The sequence below is a fragment of the Harpia harpyja genome, chromosome Z (assembly GCF_026419915.1).
Source record: "Harpia harpyja isolate bHarHar1 chromosome Z, bHarHar1 primary haplotype, whole genome shotgun sequence".
Lineage (NCBI taxonomy): Eukaryota > Metazoa > Chordata > Aves > Accipitriformes > Accipitridae > Harpia > Harpia harpyja.
The window spans coordinates 10,052,569-10,075,069 of NC_068969.1; the positions used below are offsets into that span (position 1 = coordinate 10,052,569).

The 22,501-nt window shown below is 35.1% G+C and overlaps 1 protein-coding gene across 10 annotated transcripts in view; it reads right to left on the reverse strand.

Moving 5' to 3' along the window:
• ERC2 (ELKS/RAB6-interacting/CAST family member 2) overlaps positions 1–22,501 on the reverse strand; it is a 542,890-nt gene that overhangs the window by 263,975 nt on the left and 256,414 nt on the right. For all 10 annotated transcript variants that reach the window (XR_008233624.1, XR_008233625.1, XR_008233622.1 and 7 more), the window contains one exon: positions 10,629–10,764. Coding sequence is in view for 1 of the 10 variants with exons in the window: in XM_052777994.1 (XP_052633954.1) it covers positions 10,629–10,764 (136 nt within the window). In the remaining 9 variants the exon portion in view is untranslated. The remainder of the gene's footprint in view (positions 1–10,628; positions 10,765–22,501) is intronic.

The following is a 22,501-nucleotide window of genomic DNA, read 5'->3' on the forward strand; positions in this document are numbered from 1 at the left end:
GGCTTACCTCAAGCAGAACTTTTGTAACTGACCAGATGTATTAGTAACAGACTTGCATGCTATTCAAAATGATCTATGGAGAGTGACAAATGGCAGCAACAGCTAGCACTGGTTACAAACAGGTAAACACAACAAGACCAAATTATGAAACTAGCTAGAAATCTGAGCTTGATGCAGACCACAAGGAGGTTTTTGAAAACCTTTTTATATTTTCATCCAGCCTGTCAAGCTTTCAACAAAAAAAGTTATAGCCCAAGGATAAGCTGTGAATATAACAAAGTATATTGAGATATAGTTTGCATAGAATTTAGCTAATCAGTTCTATTTTTAGAACATGATTACTTTTTTGCTAGTTTATATATAGGAAAACAGTTTTCATTTGTGAAAACTGAAAATAAAAAAAGTATAGGTAACATTTTTAAGCAATGCCTAAATTGGAAAATCTACGCTAACACAAATTTCCATTAGACTGCTTTTATATTACAGGGTTAAACCTCCTATATTCATCTTATATTGAAGACAGCTACACAAATAGGGTCAGACATTTTATTGCAATTTCACTTTGCAGAATTTCAGTCTAAATCATTGCTTTTGTCATTGATTATAATTTATGTAATATAGAGTGTTTAAATACATTAGTTAGTAAAATATTAGACGAGCTATAAGTCAATGTAAAAGTTAAAAATGAACTATATGTGGAATGCTATATTGGACAGTCATGTGCTGAAATACTAACATCTATTATAATGAGGTTATTGATGTAGAGTTGACATATGACTTGATTTGCAGATGCCCTACTGACTAACCTTTTGCAACTATATCTCAGTGTAAACCTGTGGTAATTATTGCTGGGTAGGGAGAGTTGGTTTAACTGAACTATTTCTTTTGATGCATGTTGAATGTGATTGCCCCCTGGAGACAACAGGAGACCCACATGTGTGAGTTATTACATAAATATTGAGGGGGAGAAAAAAAGGTGTATCACATTAAATTTTTCCTGTTTCTTATTGTTGCAGTTTTGTTTTTTCCAACAGGATCGTTTTCTTCCAGTGCCTTGCCATATATGCCCTTTTCAACTAACAAAGCACTTATTAAAGCACATAGTAGAAATACCTTATTTAATCTAAACATAAAATACTCGTCAATAATTGCAGTGCACGGATTTCCAAATAATTACATTAGAATATACAAATCTAACTTTGTTTGCAAATCAAGATGGCCAGGTTTTATTCTTGGGTAACTGAAGTCGGAGAATTAACATAGAAAACACTGGAAAACATTATGTTTCTGACTTAACTGTAGAAACTGAGAAAGATAAGAAAGTCAGTATTCAGACTTTCTGATGTGGGATGCTGTAGAAGTCCTTGTAATAGTGCAAAGGTTCTATTAATAATTACATATAATTTCTATAATACTGTGGACTTGCTTAAAAATCCAAAAGTAATAAATTGGGATAGTTCTAAGAATAAAATTCATGTTACTTCGTATATACTCATATAATGTAATACTCTAGAGAAAAGTAGGGACATGACAACTACATACAACAGTTCTACTGATAATGTTTTACCCACTAAACTTTTTTTTATATATATATATATTATAGCTGGTTAGACCAACATAGCACAGAACACTGAGTCAATTCTGTCAACCTACCAAATACGACAGAAGAAAAAAGATTTAAGAGACTGTGAGTCTAGTAGAAACTGATGTTCAAGTGAGATTTCCACAGATTGTCTATAGGGACATTTTATAACAAGAGTAGTTTTGGCTTCTGGGGATTACACTGCACAATGAAAACAAATGTCAAAGTAAAAACCCAAAGAAAAAAACCACTTCTGGTATTGATCCTCAGACCTACCAATCAACCTTCCTGCCCTCTGCAGACTCTCAAATACTTTTCTTCATCTGAAACCTTTTAGAAATATTTTCTTCAACATAATCTTAAACTACTGGCTGAAGTTCAACACACATTTCAGCAACACATATGGAATTTATCCACAACTTAAGGAATTTCCACAGGCCAAGGAAGGAAAACTCCTAAATGTCCATCCATGTTTACAATCTCAATTTATATTTATATTAGGTTAGAAATCTGAAGATAAGTACACTAGCTGTGTCTTCAATAGTCTTACATGTGTTTGAAATGATTAGTCAGATTTTTGTAAGTATGCACTTCTAATCTGGTAATCATTTTTTAATTTACTGCACTACATCATCACAGCCTTATTCATTTTTTCTATTACCCGTTGCCTGAGTCTCCACTCAAAGATATTTTTTTTTATAGAGTGGTTATCAATGTGTCACAGAAAAGAGAGTTTTGTTAACCTTACTTTTTAAAAATGTCTATTAAAAATTCATGTTCAGCTACATGAAAATTACTGCTTTAAGGAAATGCAATTCCTGACTTTTTCCTAGATATTCACAAGAGAAAAAAGTTCCCTGAACTGTGTGAAATTTATAATAAGCTATACATTTTGCTGAAGGCTGGACATTTTTGAGGTTGTAGTTATGGGATACACTCTATCTTGGCAAAATCCAGCTATAATTAGAGAAACAGAGAAATGCCAAAGGAAGTACCCATGAACATATCACTAATGCACACTATTATGTAATCTACTGTGCTAGGTTCTCTCCATTTGCTAGTACATAACTCTCGCTTTATAAGGGTAAAACTATTTGATATGTACATGAACACTAATTTTCCTACGAATTGACCAAACTTCAGCTTAACCACTCAAAGACAAAACTACAGACCCCAAGGAACCAATAGTTTGAAAACAGAAGCATACAAGAAGAGATTGTAGTTTTCAAGCAATAAATTGAAGAGAATTCTGTAGATGTGTTACAGAAAACTAGCATAAAATATTGACTTTTACATTTCTTTGTATGTTAGTTCGTTAATGTAATAGACTATATACAAACTTAGCCAAAAATTGCTCACTTACACTTGGAATTAACTCACTTGCTAAAAAGTATTTGCAACAGCTTGAACAAATGTATCCAGTCAAAAAAATTACAGTTTAGTGTGAAACTTTGGAAATAAGGTTGGTTTTGAAAATATTTCTGCATGGGCTACAATATTAAATAGGACATCTACAACACAAGACCATCACAGTCTTTGATCTTAAATGTCAGGTGCATCATTAAGCTTCTGCTTTAATTTTAGAAAAGTTCTGGTAAAATAAGTTTTTAACTCACTACAACCATAATAAAAATAAGTTTCTTTTCTGTATTTTCCACAAACAAATCCATGGGAGCTTTAAAGGGAGAACTTCATTCTAGCTGTAGCTTACCTAATCTTCTGAATTTGTCAACTGAACTGGTTCCAAAACCTTATGATTCTTTATTAACTTACACAAAGACTGAAAGATTTGTTGCAGCTGACTCTTACACAGACTTGCAAAAGACCCAGCTTTTGTTTCAAAATATTCTATCTGATAGCAGAAATCTTAGCAAGAGTTAAGATCTTCACAAGCATTGCAAGCCATACCTTATCCTTTCTCTTGCCTCTGTACGTATTTCCAAAAGTTTATCTCCATCATATCTCACCTCTGTGTTCTGATTGCTCACAATATTGAGAAAAGAAAAGCAAGAGTGGTAATCTATTTCCCCTTATCCTCTGCCCACAACTGAATGAGAGGTAGGGAGCAACTCTGCTCATCAGAGCCAGACCACAATGTGCGTTTCATGCATGCACATTGTGGAAATTGGAGAAGAACGGTGTAAAAGGCAAAATCCCTATCTGACCCCACAAAATGACCAGTCTTCTGAAGACAGAAACATACAGAATCTCCTAAACACTCGAAATTATTAAAGCCTTCCAGAGAGGTAAAGTTCCACCTTTGGATGCATGCTTAAACTAGAATTCACTTTTAATACAATAACTCATGATTTTAACCTCTGAAAAGGTTGAGGTTTCTCACTGCATATGTATTTCAGCACTAATAAATATAAAGCTGTGTGTTTATCCAACAAATTCTCTCCTGCCTTATGTCAGATATCTACACTAATGCCTGTCTATGTAACAGTTACGACTGTTTCCTCTGTCTCTGAACTGAGTACACTGTTCTGTTCATTTTTATTTGCAAGACTTCATCTCATTCCCTAGCTTCCTCTTTTTATTAATATTACAGTTTCAAAGTTTTTGAGACAATGCAGTAGGAAATACACTGCATTAAGAGAAAAATCATAATAAATTAATGTCACTATACCCCTTGTTTAGGCCATGCTTCTATTTTATTTTAAAAGACACAGACATAACATACGGCAATGTGCTATGTCTTCAGTATATTTTCTATTTCTAAAACTATTATGGAGATGAAAATTATATGCTGAAGCACACAAAAATAAAGAAACAAATCTGAGTTTGAGGATTCACGCTGACTAGCTGTGAAATGTCTTGGGAGCTATTTTTAGTGAGTAAGATATCACAGATATTCACATGGCAAGAATCAGACAGCAGTAATATTAACTACCCAGTGTTTCTATCTCTTTTGATAGGACTTTCTCCTGATCATGTTTTATTCATTACCTAAGAATAAATTTCCAGCCAGTACAAAACTATTGAAAAACTAGAATTCTTGCCTTGCCTCAGTATGTCCAGTGACAAACCAAGGCTGACATGCTGGACTCCATTTGAAAAGCAAGATATTTACACCTGGAAAATGTACATGTATACACAATCTGTTTCACAGTACTTCAGGCTTAGAGCATTGATCAAGCTCCCTGTATATGATATTTGAAATCAATGAGAACACATTGTCTCACTCAAAAACAATTTTTTTAGTGAAATACCTCTTTTCGGCATGTGGATTTCTGCCCAAAGAAAATCCAAGCTACCTAAAAGAGAACTGTGACAAATAAACCAAGCATTTAAAACATTAGGAGAGTCAAAAACTTTTCCAGCAGATAAACCAGAAGAAAAGGCAGAAACACACAGAAGCTGTGTAGATCAGAGCAGAATAGGGTATTAAACTTTTTCACTTTGTTTTCAGGCTCATCCTTGTACCTCTCTTTTGACGCGTATGCGTTGGACAGTTTAAATAAAGTTTCCACAGAGAAGTGTTTCTGAACTTAGTACAGATATGATTCCATAAGGTTTGATTCACTTATTAAATTGATTCTTTACATTTCTGAAAAGTATAATCAGACAAAACTGGACATTTAATTTCCTTTGAAGCTATGTGATGAGACATATGGGAATATTATTACATGCACATTCTTACTGTTTACTCTAGAGAAAAGAAAGGACTTTGTTGTTGTTGTTATTACAGCAGGTTTGAAAATCAGAATTAAAACCAAACCCAAGTTCTCAATGTTATGCAAATGTTTTCTTTCCCAATTCTGTTGAGGTAACAGTGTTACTGGAACAAACATGTTCCATACAAGAATCAAGAAAAACACATCTCAGGAAATAAATGTCTCGCATCTATAACTTGTCAAGATCCTGCAAAGAGACTGAGGAATTATGCACAACTTCATGACAAGATACCTGTATATTTCTTAGCTCAGCATTTCTCAGAAAGGCTTATCTTTTTAAGACAGACAAAAAAGAGAGAAAAACGAAGGCATGTTAGATACACCATTCTCAAAAATTTTCATGATGAAGTGTTCAAGGGACAGCTCTCCTGCTGTGATGCTTTATGTAATATATGACCATCATGTCTGGCAAGATTTGCACAGGTCTGCCCTTGATTTGTGGAAGGAAAAAGCAGAAAACCTCACAACTATTCTTCATTCCCCAGAATTAATCTGAAGTCTGGCTCCCTGATGTTTCCAATTTTACAGTGATCCAAATAACACCCCAAAACCACACCTGAAGCATCACTCACAATTATAGCTGATAGCTGAGGGAGACCAAAGTGAACTCCCTTCCCAGGCACCCCAGGGCACTCTCCGTTACAGCAGTGGCCCTGGAGTGCTGTGAGATGGGGCCATCAGAGACTCAAACTTGACCTGTAAGCACTGATGTTAGGATATGAATCAGCTTTGAGAGGCTTTTATCTGAGAAGATAGTGAAAAGTGTCATGAATATACACAATGCTACAAGCCTCAGGAACTATTACATAGTATTGAAGCTTCAAAGAAACTACAGACTTCCGAACTTCTTCCAACCTACCAGAAAGCAAGTGGACAGATGAATGGGTAGAGCTTCAGTCCCTACTTGAGCTGTGCAAAATGGATGGCACTTCAACTGATTGCTTCAGTTTGCCCTGAATGACTCCCTGAATGGTCCATGGACAATTATACTAGCTTTCTTATTACATCTTTTCCAGTACTTCTGCAAAAGGGATTGAGACTTGGCTGGAGTAAGTGTAATTTGACTAGTCTAATTGCTCTTCAATTCTCAGCTGAGCTTATCACAGCTAGCCAACAGCCAGCTTATCACAGCTAGCCAACAAATACAATCATTACACCAGGCCAGAGGATTTTAGGATATACTTTACCCTAACAGCTCAATACATCATTCACAAATGTAACAAGTACACTATAGACACAAGCACTATGTGTTATAAATGCCTATAAATATAGAATGATTCTACTAAACATAGTAGAAGGTATTCTAAACAGTAAGAAGAAAAGGTGGTCAGATCCCTATGGTTTCCTAAGATGTTAATTCAGTATTTATTGAAATACCAGTTAATTTTATTTTTAATTAGCAGATGCATAGTACTCCCAGAAACTTGTTTTTCAAACTATTTCATATATCTCACATCATGTGTCTCCCCACAGATCCTGCCTTACTTAATTCTTTAGATCACTACTATTACATTTTATTAACTCTATATATTATTTATAAACCAAAATTTAGTGTCAAGAGTGATCAAGTATTCTACTCTGTCAGATTATTAATTTAGTCAACTCTTACATCCCAATTTGAATTCTGTATATGTTCGCATCACTAGAAGAAGTTCAGTTTATATTCTGCTTCCTGGGGAAAGTATTGTACCTTTGGGTTCTTAGGAAAGAAAATAAATTTACCTGTTACATACTGCATTATATGTATGGTTTGAAACACATGCCTAAATAAGTTCAAATCTAGAACACTCACAAATGTAGCTACATACTCAGACCTGCAGAAAGCAGGTGTGTTCCACCCCTGCCCCCAGGCATTTTTGGTTAAATATTACGCAAACAAACGTTTATCTTATGCCAAATACATTAAATAGTTTTATGTGACCAGGTACAAAAGCCTCATATCAAAATCACCCTGAAATAACAAGTCATACAGGCCAATCAAAATCATAACTGCATCCACCAGTGCTCTTGATCAAATTTTTTGAAAGGAAAAACTTGTATTTGAAGAGATACTTGCTCTTTAAACAACTCCACGGAGGAGGAAAGGTTTTTTTAAATAACTCTTATGAAAAAAATTCCTTTGTATACCAAAATGACTGGAGCTTTAGAGTTTGTTTGGCTTTTTAACCAGTCAACCACCTGCTTATCAGATTCATATAAGAACAAGACTTGATGCTCTCACCTAATATTTGTACCTACCTTACACATATAAAACAAATAAACCATACCAGTGAAAAACTTTAAATCAAAAGACTCTCCTATCAGCAGAATAAATGCACATCAGAGTCATGTTACCTCCACTACTCAATGCCAAACTTTGCTTTACTTACAAGATTCACTATGGCGTTTACGTAGAACAATCAAAAGTTCCCCAAATCTTGCAATGATAGGGAAATCTCAAGCTCCTAATATGTGAGGCAGGGACATGTTTCTATTAGATGTAGAAGTAGTATCATGAGCTTTTCCTGGAATAATGAATTTCATGATTCGTTTTCAAAACTTCTACAGAGAATAACAATTCCTCTACCTCACAAGAAAAAAAGCCCCAGATACTACCACTACCCCACCTTCCTTAATCTTATGAAAGAAGCAATCATACAAGCACACTTGTTATCAAGCCCATTTTGGAAAGGGTCCCTTGAAGCAGTGAAATGGTATCTGTCTCCTGTACCTGCTAGACCAAAACAACTCTGCTGGGGAAGGAAAAAGCTGCCAGATGTTCATCAAGTTGGGCTGCTTTTCTCCATCCCTCTACATTCACTATGTTTCCTTAGGGATTTACTTGAACATGATAGTGCTGCTGCAACAGTCAACCTTCGATCCGCAACTGCACATCTCCAGGTATTTTATGGCTCAATCTGTAGAGTCAAACAAGCCATTTTAATTCAGGTGGATTTGCCTCCTCCATGATCCACGCAGTGACAGTCAAATTCACTAAAGAAGCAAACTGCAATGAGAGAATACATCCAGCCCTGCATGAACACAACAGTCAACATTAAGAAAGACGTGGGAAGAAATAAACCAAGGAAATGGGGAAACATTTTAGACACAGGAAATACAACAACTAGTTATAGCAGCAAACTGATGAGAGCAGCAGATTGCCTGTTTTGCTTATGCCAGAGAAGGCAGGATTAGCTGTACCAGCATGCCAGCAGCACAGACAACCAATACGCACTTCCTCCTGTTCTTGCGGCTACTGGAGGAAGAGTTGGGGAATGCAAAGCACCTACTGACAGGCAGAAGCAGCTGGGATCCTCTCTTTTTCACTTTGCCAGCAACTCAGCAAGTGTAGGATGGGCCACAACACATACACACATACATTACCGAAAGTAATATGTTGAAGTATACAATATTAAAATATTAATTTTTTAAGGCATAGTAACAGAGAAATAACAGTTCTTAGTTAACTGGTTTTCATAAACCATTCTAAGCATGTAAATGCTTTATAGCAGGAGAACAGCACAGATGAGCTATACACCAGACAAGGTTTTTTCTTTCTAAATTCAGGCTATTCAGCCATACTGCTTCCATTTAGTAGACCCATTCTCATGACATGACTTGAAAGGTCCAGTATAGCAGTTACATCAAAGACCCTAGGAATGACTTCTATTCCCTAGTGATCACACCACTCTGATAGATTTCCAAAATAATACTGAAAAAATAAAGTTCTAATATATTCTCTTTACTGAACCACATTAATTACAAGTAGCTGCTCAACACTGCAATTTAATTTTGATACGTCATATTGTGAGACCACATACTTCACAAGGTTTTACTACTATATCACATGTAGTAGAATGCATGGTGATGCAATCAGTATGTAATGACCAAGGTTATAAAGTATACATAATACTATACAGATGCATAAATAATGTATCATTTCCTGAACTTGATTCTGACATACAGTTTCACCAACACAAGCCTGAAGAGAGGTGTGGTGTTAACTTCTCCATTTTGCATGTAGGTACACATGCGAAACACAGTACCATATGAAGCATGTGAGGGTCAAATTCCACCTATTGGAAATTTTCCAGAAACCCATTATATTAACCAGATCAAGGCAAAATTGATATTTTGCACTGTAAATTAAACTACCCCATAAACACTGGCTATGGAGACATTGATGTTGTTGACAGAAATCAGTACTTCTCTTCATAGTTTTTCATGGTCAGATCTCAGAGCACTCAAGCATCAAACTTGTTTTGTGGCCTTTAATACAAATTCCCTAGTATGTAATGTATCATTTAACCAGATCAGCTAATTATCTTTCAAATCTCAGTGCCTGAACTCAGTAACTTACAAACTGTAGAAATTATCCTAGAACAAGGTTCAAAGTCTATCTTAAATAAAAAAAAAAAGAGATATAGGAGATCCTTTTCTTTCCAACCACAAGAAAAGAGTTGCTGATGTAGTAACTGTGCAGTAATGATTATAAGAGATCTCTCAAATAAGACAGCTATAGCTGTCTCCAGTGCTCCTCTATGCTACATCTAAGTACATAAGGTAAAAATGATCTTTGGTAAGGATTCTAAATTCACCATTATCCTGTTAGACAATCTATCCTCACCCTTTTAATACACTACATATGCATGTACAGTGAGTTAGTAAGATCAAATCTCACTCATTAAATGATCTGAGTATGCGACCAGATGATGATATCCCTGCTGATATAGAATTTCACTCCCAGACAGTGCAATTTAATGTGAAGAGCTACCTCTAGAAACATAGAACAGGAAGGGGCTCATGGGTCTCAAATGTTGTTGCATTCAATCTCCACACTGGAAAATATGGCAGAATTTCTGTTATGCAATTGAATGCTCTTGAAAAACAAAATTGTATTTTACAGAGCTAATCACCCAGATATGAAAAGGTCTGCCCAGTAAAAAAAAAAAAAAAAAAAAAAAAAATCACACCACACTACTATGTAATATTCAAACATGCTGAACATTCATAACCACACTATATAACCTCACTATGGCTTGTGGATATAATGCTGTGAATAGCATAGGAATAGAATCCAGAAGAAAGGATAATTATCCTTCTATTTTCTGACTCGCCTCAAAACAAGCTCTAATGACTTACTTGCTTTTAAATAAGTAAAATACAGCCCTTGTAAAGAGAGGGCTTCAAATTCTATTGTTTTTTCTGCATCCTAAATAGTAAATATTTAATGGATGCAACTGAAATCAGTAGTGCATCCTCTGGTAGGAAAGGAGAAATCCATCAGCTCTTTGTGGGAAGAGATTCATTATACATCCTGGAAGACACACAGTGAAACAGAAGTGTACTATCTTTGATGGTTTTAAAACACAATTGAAAAATAAACTCACTTGTAAATGTTGAGAGTTGTCAGTCATATTGTCCTCTCGCCTACGAACTTCTTCCAACAACTGTGCATTCTTCTTTTTCTCCATTTGCTGATTGTGCTTCAGATTGGCAACCTTCTTGTTTTGGTCCTTCATATGTCTAAGAATTGTATACACATATGCATTAGTGTTAATGACTGCAATCACTTCTTTTTCTCTATAAATTAACTTGTGACTATGACACAGGACATCAATTCTCCAACAGATACAAGTATTCCAAGTATCAGATGTAAACAATTAAACCTCATCTTGTTTTCAAGATGGTATATAAAAATAGCTTTAATACCATCAGATTATAAAATGGTAAAGCAATTATTTGAGCCTACAAGATTTTTTTCTTTTTCATTTGCTCACGAATACTCATACCGGTTCTAAGCACCACAGAGAAAAACTGTTGTTGTAACACAGTGATATTATCCAACAATCCTTACACACTCAGTGAGTTCGGGAACAATTTTAATGGGTGCTTTAAGTAGTATTAATTTCAAAGGAAGCAGAAGGGGAAGGTGATGACTAATCTATGTTGTGAAATTCTATTTTTGAAAACCTGGACTATAAATACGTTTCTGAGGATTAAAGTGTGATGGGGTAGAAGGTCAGGTCATAAATATGCCATGAAGAATGAAGGATGCCTTTACAAATAGCTTTGTACATAACAAAAACATTACATTTCTATCTTTTTTAATAATGAGACTTCTTTCTACAAAGATTATTAACAAATAGATTTATGAGTAACTTCTAATGAAAATGAAACAACCTTTACCACCATTATATATTTTCTTTTCTTAAGACTGTACTCAAGTAAAAAAAAAATAAAATTAAATTGTTTCTATGTTCAATTATATTTTGCTGTGGATCTTATTCATTAAGTTACCAGAAGCGTTTCTGATGCTGATACTTAGCATACATCCCCTTGAGAAAGAAGGCAAGCTAATTTTTCCTGGCAGGCACTGAAAAAATATCCTTGCAGTAATGCTTTCTACCTGCTTGGATTCTTAGATATTCTTTTCCCAACTTTGACTTTGAGGAATTCACTCCCTTTTATCTATTTAAAAATAAAGTCATGTGCAAATTCCTACTGAGATCTACTCACTAATCCTATTTTGGCAAATGAAGAGAATATTATTCAATGCCCAAAAGGATCACTGAAAATGTCTCTGTTGCTTCCACATTAGAACTTTCAGTGAAAAAAAAAAAAAAGTTAAAGAATATATTTCTTGCACTGATTTTATTATGCTAAAGAAACCAGGTCATTTTATATTTACTTCTATCACTGGTTTCTTTGTCTTACCACTGTTTTTTTCACTATTATTTATACTGAAAACTTTACAATGAAGGTCTAATCAAAAAATGTTGCCATGGTATTAAAAATTCTTAGAAGACACTTCATATACAAGTTTGTAAGTACAATACATAACAGAAAAGGTAATCTATTATTACTAAAAAAAGTAACTTCAACTTACCTAGAAAAATAAAAGTGGATACAACTAATTAAAATAAAAATCTTTGCTTTTTAAAACAATCTACATCAAGCTCAGAGATAATTTTTTAAAAGACAAATATGAATTCCTCTATCTGAAAAACAGATTTATCCTATCATTGTGTTCAAGAGTTTGAATCAGCCTGTTAAGGCACAAAAAGATAGATTAGCCTAACTGATCATCTGTTTACAGCATTTGTCTTTTGTACTCATTTTTTAATGTTAGAAATAAAATTTGTGAAGATTGTACATACCATAAAGGTAAAAGAATCCCCAACAAGACATTGTTACCAGAAAATAGACCAGTTTCAGAAAAAAAAAATAAAATCTAAAGCCATCCTTTCTAAATGTATTTTTCTTTTAGTACAATCATTTCTATATTACACAAAACAGTGACTAGAAGATGAACAGCTGAGGTTCTCCAGGTTGAACCAACTCTAGTTAGGAGTTAGCATTTTGCAATGCTAAAGACTTTGAGACGTTAGCCTATATCTTCCTTAAATAGTCTCAAATATTTTTTATAGCACCCAGATACCCAGATATAGTTCTAATAAACTATACACCTAAGGCTCTCTCCCCTTTAGACATAACTTCAGCAAAATTACAAGACTCCTAAGAAACAACACCTTTTCCCCAGCTCAAAGAGAGCACCAGTACAGCACTACAGCTCTCTCTTGGTAGATTTCTGGCATCATGTTTAAATCCCCAAATTAAGTTAACTTGAGAATAAAAAAAAATACACTACACGATGGTCAGAAGAAACCTGCCTACATGAGATCTACCTCAATAGGCCTGGCAGTATAGCATAAATCACCAATATTTTATCATAGTGTTAATTTTCTGAAAAACACAATGCTCTGCCACAGCTACCCAATAATAAGCAAGTAATATGACAGTGCTAAAACCAGCAGGGATATTTCTGTCAAAGTTACACTGACAGATTAATAAAAAAACAACCAGAAATTGTATGTTCCAGTTTAAAATTGCTTCTAGGTCTTAAAGAATATAATGGGTTTAGCTACTGAGTTATTTATTTTTTGCTAAATTTCCTCAAGAATTTTAGAGTGATGGCCTTTGTCTTTCTAAATCAAGTATTCAACTATACATGAGGCTCTGTGCAGCTCCAAGTGAAAACCAGTTCTCTTTCATGGGTCCATGTTGCATAGACCTAATCACCATAAAACCAAAATTAATATTAGAAAAAATGACTTTCACAACTTCATATATAAATGCGGTATTTGGCAGAAATTTTGGTGGTGTAATATGACTTTGTGCTGTTAAAATATAAAATGGTTTCCAATCCAATGCTCAGTAAATGATAAATTAATTTATATTTAATCTCTAAGAAGTTCAATGTTATGCCAATGCTAACTGCTTCTTTCATCACCCTTCCCATTTCACTTTCTGTCTAATGCCACATTGAAAAGTAGAACATGGTAAAGCTGCAAAGGAAAACATCTGGTGCCTGTGATATGCAAAGTCTAGAAGAGAAGGAAATAAAAGAAAGCTGTGTGGTAGCCTCTCTTTCTTCCACAACTGACTACATGCCTATGGAAATGAAAAGAAAATGCTACAGTTAAAAAGCCTAGCTGACTAGTTTTCTTTTAGGCCTGCATTAAAGGTACAGGAGGAGCTCAATACAGGAAATAAATACAAGAACACATTCTCCACCATTTTTTAATTTTTTTTTTTATTTTTTAACAGCAAATATATCAAATATAATCCTTGATCTAGTATATTTTTTTACTATGCTTGCTCTGGTATTTTTTCACACGGCTCTGTTTTTAAAATGCTTTTGAATAAAATAGATTAGGATAAGTAAAAATTATGCACAAGAAATAGAAAAATATTTGGGAACAGTACACAATCAGCACAAAATATCATACGCCATTACCAAAGAGGATATAAAATACCCACATAATTTACTAGTAGCTATGCTGATATGCATAGTTGAGTCTACATTATTCTTTATCACGAGGAATTAGTTTCATGTGGTCTGCTACACTGTTTCAATTTAAAGCTGAAAGACCACAAAATTCATTAGACAGAATAAAATAAATAAAACATTACTGTTTAAGATATATGTCTTCAAAATCTGGAATGTATGCTGCAGCGGTCTGGGCAGTAAAACTGATCTTAGCATCACACGTTAATCATATTCTGGTACTAAAATATAGGCAAAAGTAATCTTTGATAGCCTAACTGCCCAAAGCAGTAAGATGAAATCCACAGCTTTCTGATTTTCCACATTGTTATAGTTCATTTTGCAGTTGGGTATCTATTATCTTATAGTGAGCTAAATTCTTTAACCACTGAACTAGGAGTTACAGTCACCTCAAACTAGTTATTATAGAATACTATGCTGTGTTTGTAATTTTACTAACTTCACAAAACTGGAAAGCCAGTCTCCGAACTCGTTCTAAAGCACCTAAGCCCAGAGCGCACTGAAGTGGTGCCAACACCACATTGGGCTTAAAGAAATGATGTTCTGAGCTCATGATAGGAAGCAAAAAAGCAGTCTAAAAAGCAGTGTAGATGACTTAACACTTTACACAATGCTTAATCTTGGCCAAACATTAAAATGGCTGGTTAATGACACTTTTTCAGATAACAAATTTAAATTTCTGTTTGTGTTCCTATGGTTGCAGCCAGTCAGCAATTGTCATAAAATATGTAGCAGCTTCATCTATGGACAAAAAAAGAATTCAGAGTGGAGCTAAGCTGTCTTCAAAATGGAGCTAGAATGTAAGCGGGGAAAGGAAAAGGAAAAGGAAAAGGAAAAGGGAAAGGGAAAGGGAAAGGGAAAGAAGAAAAGAGAGAAGAGAAAAGAGAAGAGAAAAGAGAAGAGAAAAGAGAAAAGAGAAGAGAAAAAAGAGAAAAAAGAGAAAAAAGAGAAAAAAGAGAAAAAAGAGAAAAAAGAGAAAAAAGAGAAAAAAGAGAAAAAAGAGAAAAAAGAGAAAAAAGAGAAAAAAGAGAAAAAAGAGAAAAGAGAAGAGACAAGAGAAGAGAAAAGAAAAAAGATAAGGAGTCCTGTTCTGTACATAGTTACAAACTGAAGGACTTCATGGGCATCTTCCAACTCATTTGATCATTCAATATAGAGAAGCAGTATCCAGCAAACACCCAAGCCACATAAATACTAGATGACAATGATACTGGAAGTTAATAAAGAAGAGATGAAGAACACCACATACGAGAAAAAATTCTAAATAAAATTTGATTCTTCTAGTACATTAGACATTCATTCCTAATGAAGAGAAAAAGATTAGATAAAGTAACATACTTCTCTAGAAACTACCTTACTGTACATTAAACTGAGTTTATTAATTTTTTAAACCTAGATCAAGCCATTGCTCTGACCTGTAAATACAATAGACTCTAGCTATTCTACTCCAGTAAAAATCGGCCAGACATAATTCCCCATTCCTCTTCCTGAATCTTCCTGATCTGGGATAAATTTCAATCATCTTTCTCAACACACAGAATGCTCCATAGCCATTAATTTCCACCTCAGCTGGGCCCTAGACTTAAAATCAGGTATGTAAACCACAGCTATGCCTACAACTGTTTTCCTCAGCATCCAACAACTTTTTCAGAAAAATGGCCTTAGACCCCCAAGACAGGAATCAAGAGACTGTAGCAGCTCTGATTTCTGATAGTGCTGAAGAACCATCAAACTATGACTGCTAAATATTTAGGTACACCTAGAATATCATAGATCCATACAAGACAGGTGAAGGAAAAGACAAAAAATTCTTATACAGCCCTATAGCATTGTCTCTTACGAAGTCCAGACCAAAGAACCTAGAGCCCCTTAATCTTGCTGTGCAAACAGCAAGATGTCCTTACATCAATTACACTAGCTGTTCATTCTATTTAATTTTTTAATTGAAATGTCTTTGTAAGAAATAGACATCAGTGTCATGGAGACCCAGACCCTTGATCAGCAGAAAGGCAAATATCAAAACGGTAGTAGCACTTAGTTCTTGCAAGTATGAATATCACTATTTGTAATTACTATGTTTAACCATGTTTGGTTTTGGTTTTTTCTTGTTCTTCTGAAAGAGCATACAAATTGATCTCGTAGCTCTAACTACAGTACATTTAATTCCTTCAGTCCAACTTTTTGCGACAAATACTGACATTTAGTTTCTGCATATATGTATCTTTCAGATTTCATTTTACAGTAGTGTGTAACTGTAGCCTGAACTCTAATGTTTTCATCTCTGATAGCTATAGAAAATCACACTATTTCATTAAATTCCCAGCTTTAATTAGCCACCTGGGTCCCTTGGCCAAAAAGTTGGTAATGTCAGCCAAAAATAAGTGTTACATGCTTAGTATAGCCTTTACTCTATTTCATAAAGATTTTTTTTTTCCTCAAAGCATCCAAAAAATGCAGACATGCAAAGTACTCCCAAGAGCAAAATCTGTAACATTTTCTAAAGGAATATGTCTCTGTAATAATTTTCATCACATTAAACAGCATTATAATAGGACCAGCTGTCTGAAAGTCAATCAAAAAATTCTCCAGTATGCTAGGAACCTGTACTCCTCAAAAAAAAAAAAAATCAGAGTGCAATAAACTTGCCAAAGAATGTTTTTGGAAAAAAAAAATTATTAAATACAAAAATTTAGTCAAAACAAGTAATTTCTATAAAACAGGAAAGTCTCAAAAATACATTTTAAAATTTAATCCAGTACAGATATTTTAAATAATCACATCTTCACCTATTGTTCTAGGCATGCACTGGGTAGAACACTACCAACATTGTTACTTGAAAAAATTATTTTTCTTTTTAACAGATCATCTCTTTCTCCTTTATAGATAGCCCACACCTTTACAAAAAAATTTCACGTATGTGAGCAATAAAACAAATCTTAGCATGTTACTAGGCACTCTGGATCTCAGTAGCTAGTCATGCAGAAGACCTGATCCTGTAAATCCTGTCCATGTGAATGTCCATTCTGAACTACATTACTTCAGTAAGACTCAGCAGAAATACTTCCAACAGTTCAGTTCTCACTGTCTTAAAAATGACAGTATGCATAGGTTCCAATTTGATTTGTTGAGTCAAGACTGAAAAAACAGCATAATGGTATTTCTTTAAAATTCCAATCCAACTCCATTTAAATCCATAAGATAGAATTTTCATTAAGATATGAGCAAACTTAAGTATTGTTTCTGGCATTTTCCTGGAATACAAATGTATTTGCTACTACCAATCTATAAACCTGAAAAACAAAGATGGGTTAGACGCTAGCAAACTGTAAACATCACAAGAGACATTAAGAGGGTTACTCCAGACACATTCCTGACACAAATATGCAAGGACACTGTTTATTTACTTACAACCCATAGATGGATTTGTCTGGGGAAAAAAGTATTATCATGATAAGAAAATCTATATCCATGACAGGCTGAAATTTTGATATGACAAAGAAAACATAACATACCTCAAATAACCATCATTCTTCTAAAGAAAAGCCCTCATGCTTGACTGCTAAATTTATTAAGTAAGTTAGACTCTAGTCACCTTAAGATTTATGATATGCTAATAAAAAACTAAGTAGTATCTTTCTGTGCTGTCATTTGCATTTACAAAAACTTTCAGGTTGGGGGTTTTTTTAATCCAGATTCTATAACCTAAAGAACTATTAGTATCCAAAATGTCTTTTAAAATTTGGGGGTTTTGCTTATTCTTAATCATTCTTATTTTCTTTTTGTTATCTAACACAATTGTCATGATGATAAAAAATTAAAGAATACCTTAAATGCAAAACCAAAAGCAATCACCCCAACCAATAAGCAATTAATTACTTTGACACAGCCAGCATTTCCAATAGGGCTGAGCTTCAAAATAACTTTTATTCTTTCTCCCTTGATGGCAAAAAATTATATTGGGACTGACCCTTTTTTTATGACATAGACGATGTTCAGAAGCTACACTGCTTGTACATTCCAGGCCAAATCTTTCATCTAGTTTTATGCCCTGATATAAAATGGCAGAGAGTAATGATCATAACCACAGGAAGAAAACAGATTAAAATTTATTAACATATAAAATAATAACATTTTATTTCACAAGCATTTTGCCTTTTTCCTTGTAAAGTGAAATCTACTGACTGCAAAACTGCAAAGCCATTTGATCACTGTACACAATGACTTTTTCTGTGAGATCCACTGACTAGCAAACAAGTCATGTTACAGCAACACAGAATGCTACTATTTATTGCTAGTGCATTTGTTAAGAATGAGAAAAGAACCAGCATGTCCAAAGCTGCACAGAAGAAGAGTATTCCTCATTGAAGGAAGGCATGTCACAACAAAGGTACCAAGCAGCTGTCTGGCTCTCCCAATAACGAATCTTCAAAACACAGAAAAATGAATGTATGTTGCAGGGCTAAGTGTGAACTGTTTCAGTGATGCCCTACCAAAACTGATCCACAATCCACACCAAGTGCATATTCACCACTGATATAACATAATCAACCCACAAAACAAGCAACGTATGTAGAATGGAGCCTAAGAAAGTCCCAAAGCTATAATTAAGCAGTTTACCACTTCTAACATGTTACCCCCTCCAGAGTAATTATTTCATTTGGGCTTTGTCTCTTTGGTTATTCTGACAGTCTGATGATGAAGCTGCTATGAATAGCTGTTACTTTCTTAAAAATGGTGCTAAAACTTGTAATACTTTCTCTGCACAGCCTCTTTATTCCATTTGATAACACTATACAACGTATCCAGATTCTGAGAATATAAGCAGATAATAAGAATTGTCTGCCTTAAGGAGGACATGGCTTATACTGATTCATCCAGAACTGAAGTATAACATTGGTATAAATCAGCTCCATTCTCTATTTCAAAGCTATCACAGCTTTAAAAAAAAACAAACAAACATTTCTTCTTCTTCTTTTGAATTTGGGAGTCTTTCTGTTTTTAATGTGAAAATTTGACAGACCGATATAAAAAGCTCACAGATTAAGACAGACCACTACATAGGCACATATGAGTAAACTGTTTTGAATGAAGACTTTCGGGGGGGGGGGGGGATCATTCCTCATTTTTTTTTTAGACTCAAAAGAAAAAAAAACACAATTTTTTCCATGTCTGTTATCATAAAGGCCACATTTTGGAGGAATACTTCATCCCCAAATCCCAAGGAATTCCTTTCTTTGCATGTCTGACTAACCTATTACCATCCTATAGAAAAAAATCCTGTCCATCCTGTCTCACCTTTGCCCTTCTTGCCCTCACTATTCCAAAGCAGAAAAACTGGCAGATCTTATTCCCACTCTTCCTTTTGTCTGTAGAAGAACTATATTTCCTCTCTCTACTTCCCACTGAAAAGGAGCAGGCGCAAAACTTCAACAGCCTGAACTGAAATTGCCTTTATAATTGTTTAAACTCCTAAACTGTGTAACAACATAACCTACCCCCCTACGGCTGACCCTGTGACACAACTTCAGTTTTACAGTGGTGCTATCCGATCTTGTAACTGAAAAAAATATCTTTTCTACAGTGACATATATAGGAGTAGCTCAGCTTCCTTAGCATGTCTATTATAGTCTGGGATGAGAAGGAAAGTTTGAGTGGATGCCTCCTGGTGAGACAGAAAAACATTGTCACCCTGGGGCTGGATTGCCCCTGCTGCCAGGAAGGCTAACAGGGAACATTAAGACCATCCCTTATGAAATAAGCTTGTGACAACAGAGTAAATTTTGTTGACTTTTGGACAAGAGAATTTAGAGGAAAGCAATACTCTCTGATTAACTTTGGCCAAATTGACTTCATCTTTTGGTAATAAAGGCCACTATTCTGCTACATGCCTTAGAGAATATTATCACAAGAAGTTAATATTGCCATCTCTTACTGAAGAAGAATGCTTGGTCTTCTTTCTGTCATTCACCTGAAGCTGAGACTATAGCAAACTCCGTGTCACTGTTCCTACTCCATCTACTCACCAGGAGAACTGAGAAGCACCCTGTGTTCTCTCTGTGTTGATATAAAGGACTGCAATCAAAATGACCAGTGCAAACAAGGGACAAAAAAAATAATGAAAACCAAACAATATTTTTAAAATCTCCAAAGAATTTGATTCCCACATGCCTAATTCTCCAGTTGAATGCAAAAATGCTGTAATGCCCAGAGTTACCAGTTAAGATAAATGAATTTTAGTATATTCAATGTTTTCATTACATTCCTAGCTCCTGTTACCAATGGGTAGCTATTTCAGTTTCACTCAAAGGAGCAACTTGCAGCCGACACAGATCTATAGGTCTCAAAAAACACAAGGTGATTCTATCGCTGGGTTAAAAAAAAAAAAAAAAAAAAAGCCACAAATTCAAATAACCCTTCTTCTTCTTCTTCCTCCTCCTCCTCCTTTAAATCGCATTATTTCAAATGTTGGAAGCCTGGTTTAAGATTTCTTAATACTCAGATTATGACAGTGCTTCAGTGTGACAAGTATTTTGCCTCCAAATGAACCACAAAAAGATATTGTTGGCTTGAGAGAACCAACAACTCTGCCTGGTAGAAATAAAGCAAGTGTCACAGAAGTCACTGAAACATTTCTCACCTCAAAGACAAAAACGTGGGAGGAAGGGTTTACCTAACACACAGTCTGGGAAGTTTTCCAAAATCTTTGTTTAAGAAGTGTTTAGTCTGACACAGTTCCCTCCAAAAGCCCTAGAGAGATGCTAGAAATATCCACATGAGGATAATGCATGAATGAAAAAGACCTACTAAAATCCTGTTCCAAACTATGGTTCATATCACTTTGTTTCAACACATATCTGCACTGCAACCACTGAAACTCCAATACAGTGCATTGCACTACTGTCTTTCTCAGCACATTCTTACTGGATGACACTTTATATGAACATGTGTGAAATCTGTACTAGAAGACTCATCTGTCACACATCTCTCTTGTACGCCCAGGATTGTTCTGCATTTTCTTCTGATGTTCTTCTTTAAAAAAAAAAAAAAAAAAAAGACAAGACTGCTGATGACAGGATGCTAGATGAGAAGGATATTTGATCTGATTTAATATGGCAATTGCTTGCTCAGCTATTTTATTAATTGATACCATTAGCAATAACAGTAACCAGTAACTGCAAATAGTTTGTTGCCTGATATTTGCAACCAAGGAGCTGCAGTCCTGCTGCTGCTCCATCAGGTCCTTTCCAGCTGTTGTCCAGGTAATATTTTTTCCTTCTTTAAAAACACAAACAAATTTAAAACAAACAAACAAGCAAACAACAACAACAAAACAAAACAAAACAAACCCCACCACAACCACCAACTCCTGACTCTGTCCAGTTATTCTCTGCTCCCCAGCATGTCCAGCTCAGCCTGACGGCAATCGGGATCAAACCTCCTCTGCTGCACTTTGTGTTTCATTGCAATTTCCTTCTGAATCAAATCTTTTGACTGCAACTCCTGGCTCAACCTAGCAGTTCTCAGGATCAATCCAGCCATTATCATTCAATACATAAATCATGCTTTTGCAGTAACCTCTTCAGACCTCCAAATAAATCAGGTACACTTTGTATGATTTCTTGTTTTGACATACTAAATTCCCCTTATTATAAATGCAGATCAGAGCATTTCAATCCAGTCACAATCACGTTGTCCAGGCATGTTGCTCCTGCATTATAGAAGCAAACAATGTGAGTGGAAGAAGTGGTGCCACCAACAGCCCAATTCCTAAATTTAGTTCCCCTGTCTCTTTTCAGTCACAGCTTTTTGAGGGTAAGCTGTGCTATCTCACAATGATTCTTCACTCACACACCCCTCCACTGTACACAGGGAATCCTGACAGCATTGCACCCAGGCAGCCACCAAGCTCCCCGGAGGAGTGCTGTACAGCTACTTTATTCACACATTCAAGAGGTAAAGAAACATGCTCTGTGGATCTTCGCCCTGGGGTAAACTAGTGGAAGCAGCAGGTCTAGAGAAGCATAAGAAATATTGCTTCATCTAGAAATTAGTAACCATGAAACAGAAAGAGTAACAGTTCCTTATGTTCTCTCTCCCCCAACATAGAATTGCGGTGTCAGGTCCAACCCAATCCAAAGCGGATATTTTTCCTTCCGAGAGGTGGAGGTCTTTTCTCCTCATATCCAGTTTATGCTGCATATCCATTTACTTCCACAGAGTATTTACACTCCAAATCAAAACCAAAAAAAAGCACATCACTGAGAAATTACAAAATATCCTTCCTTATTTAAATAATCCATTTCTAGCTGTCTCAGAAATTATTATTTTAACTTCTGCATGCCTTTAAGCAAACTGAAAGGGCAAAGTATAGAACTGAGCAGACAGGTTCAGGAGTCAGTGGGATAAAAATGA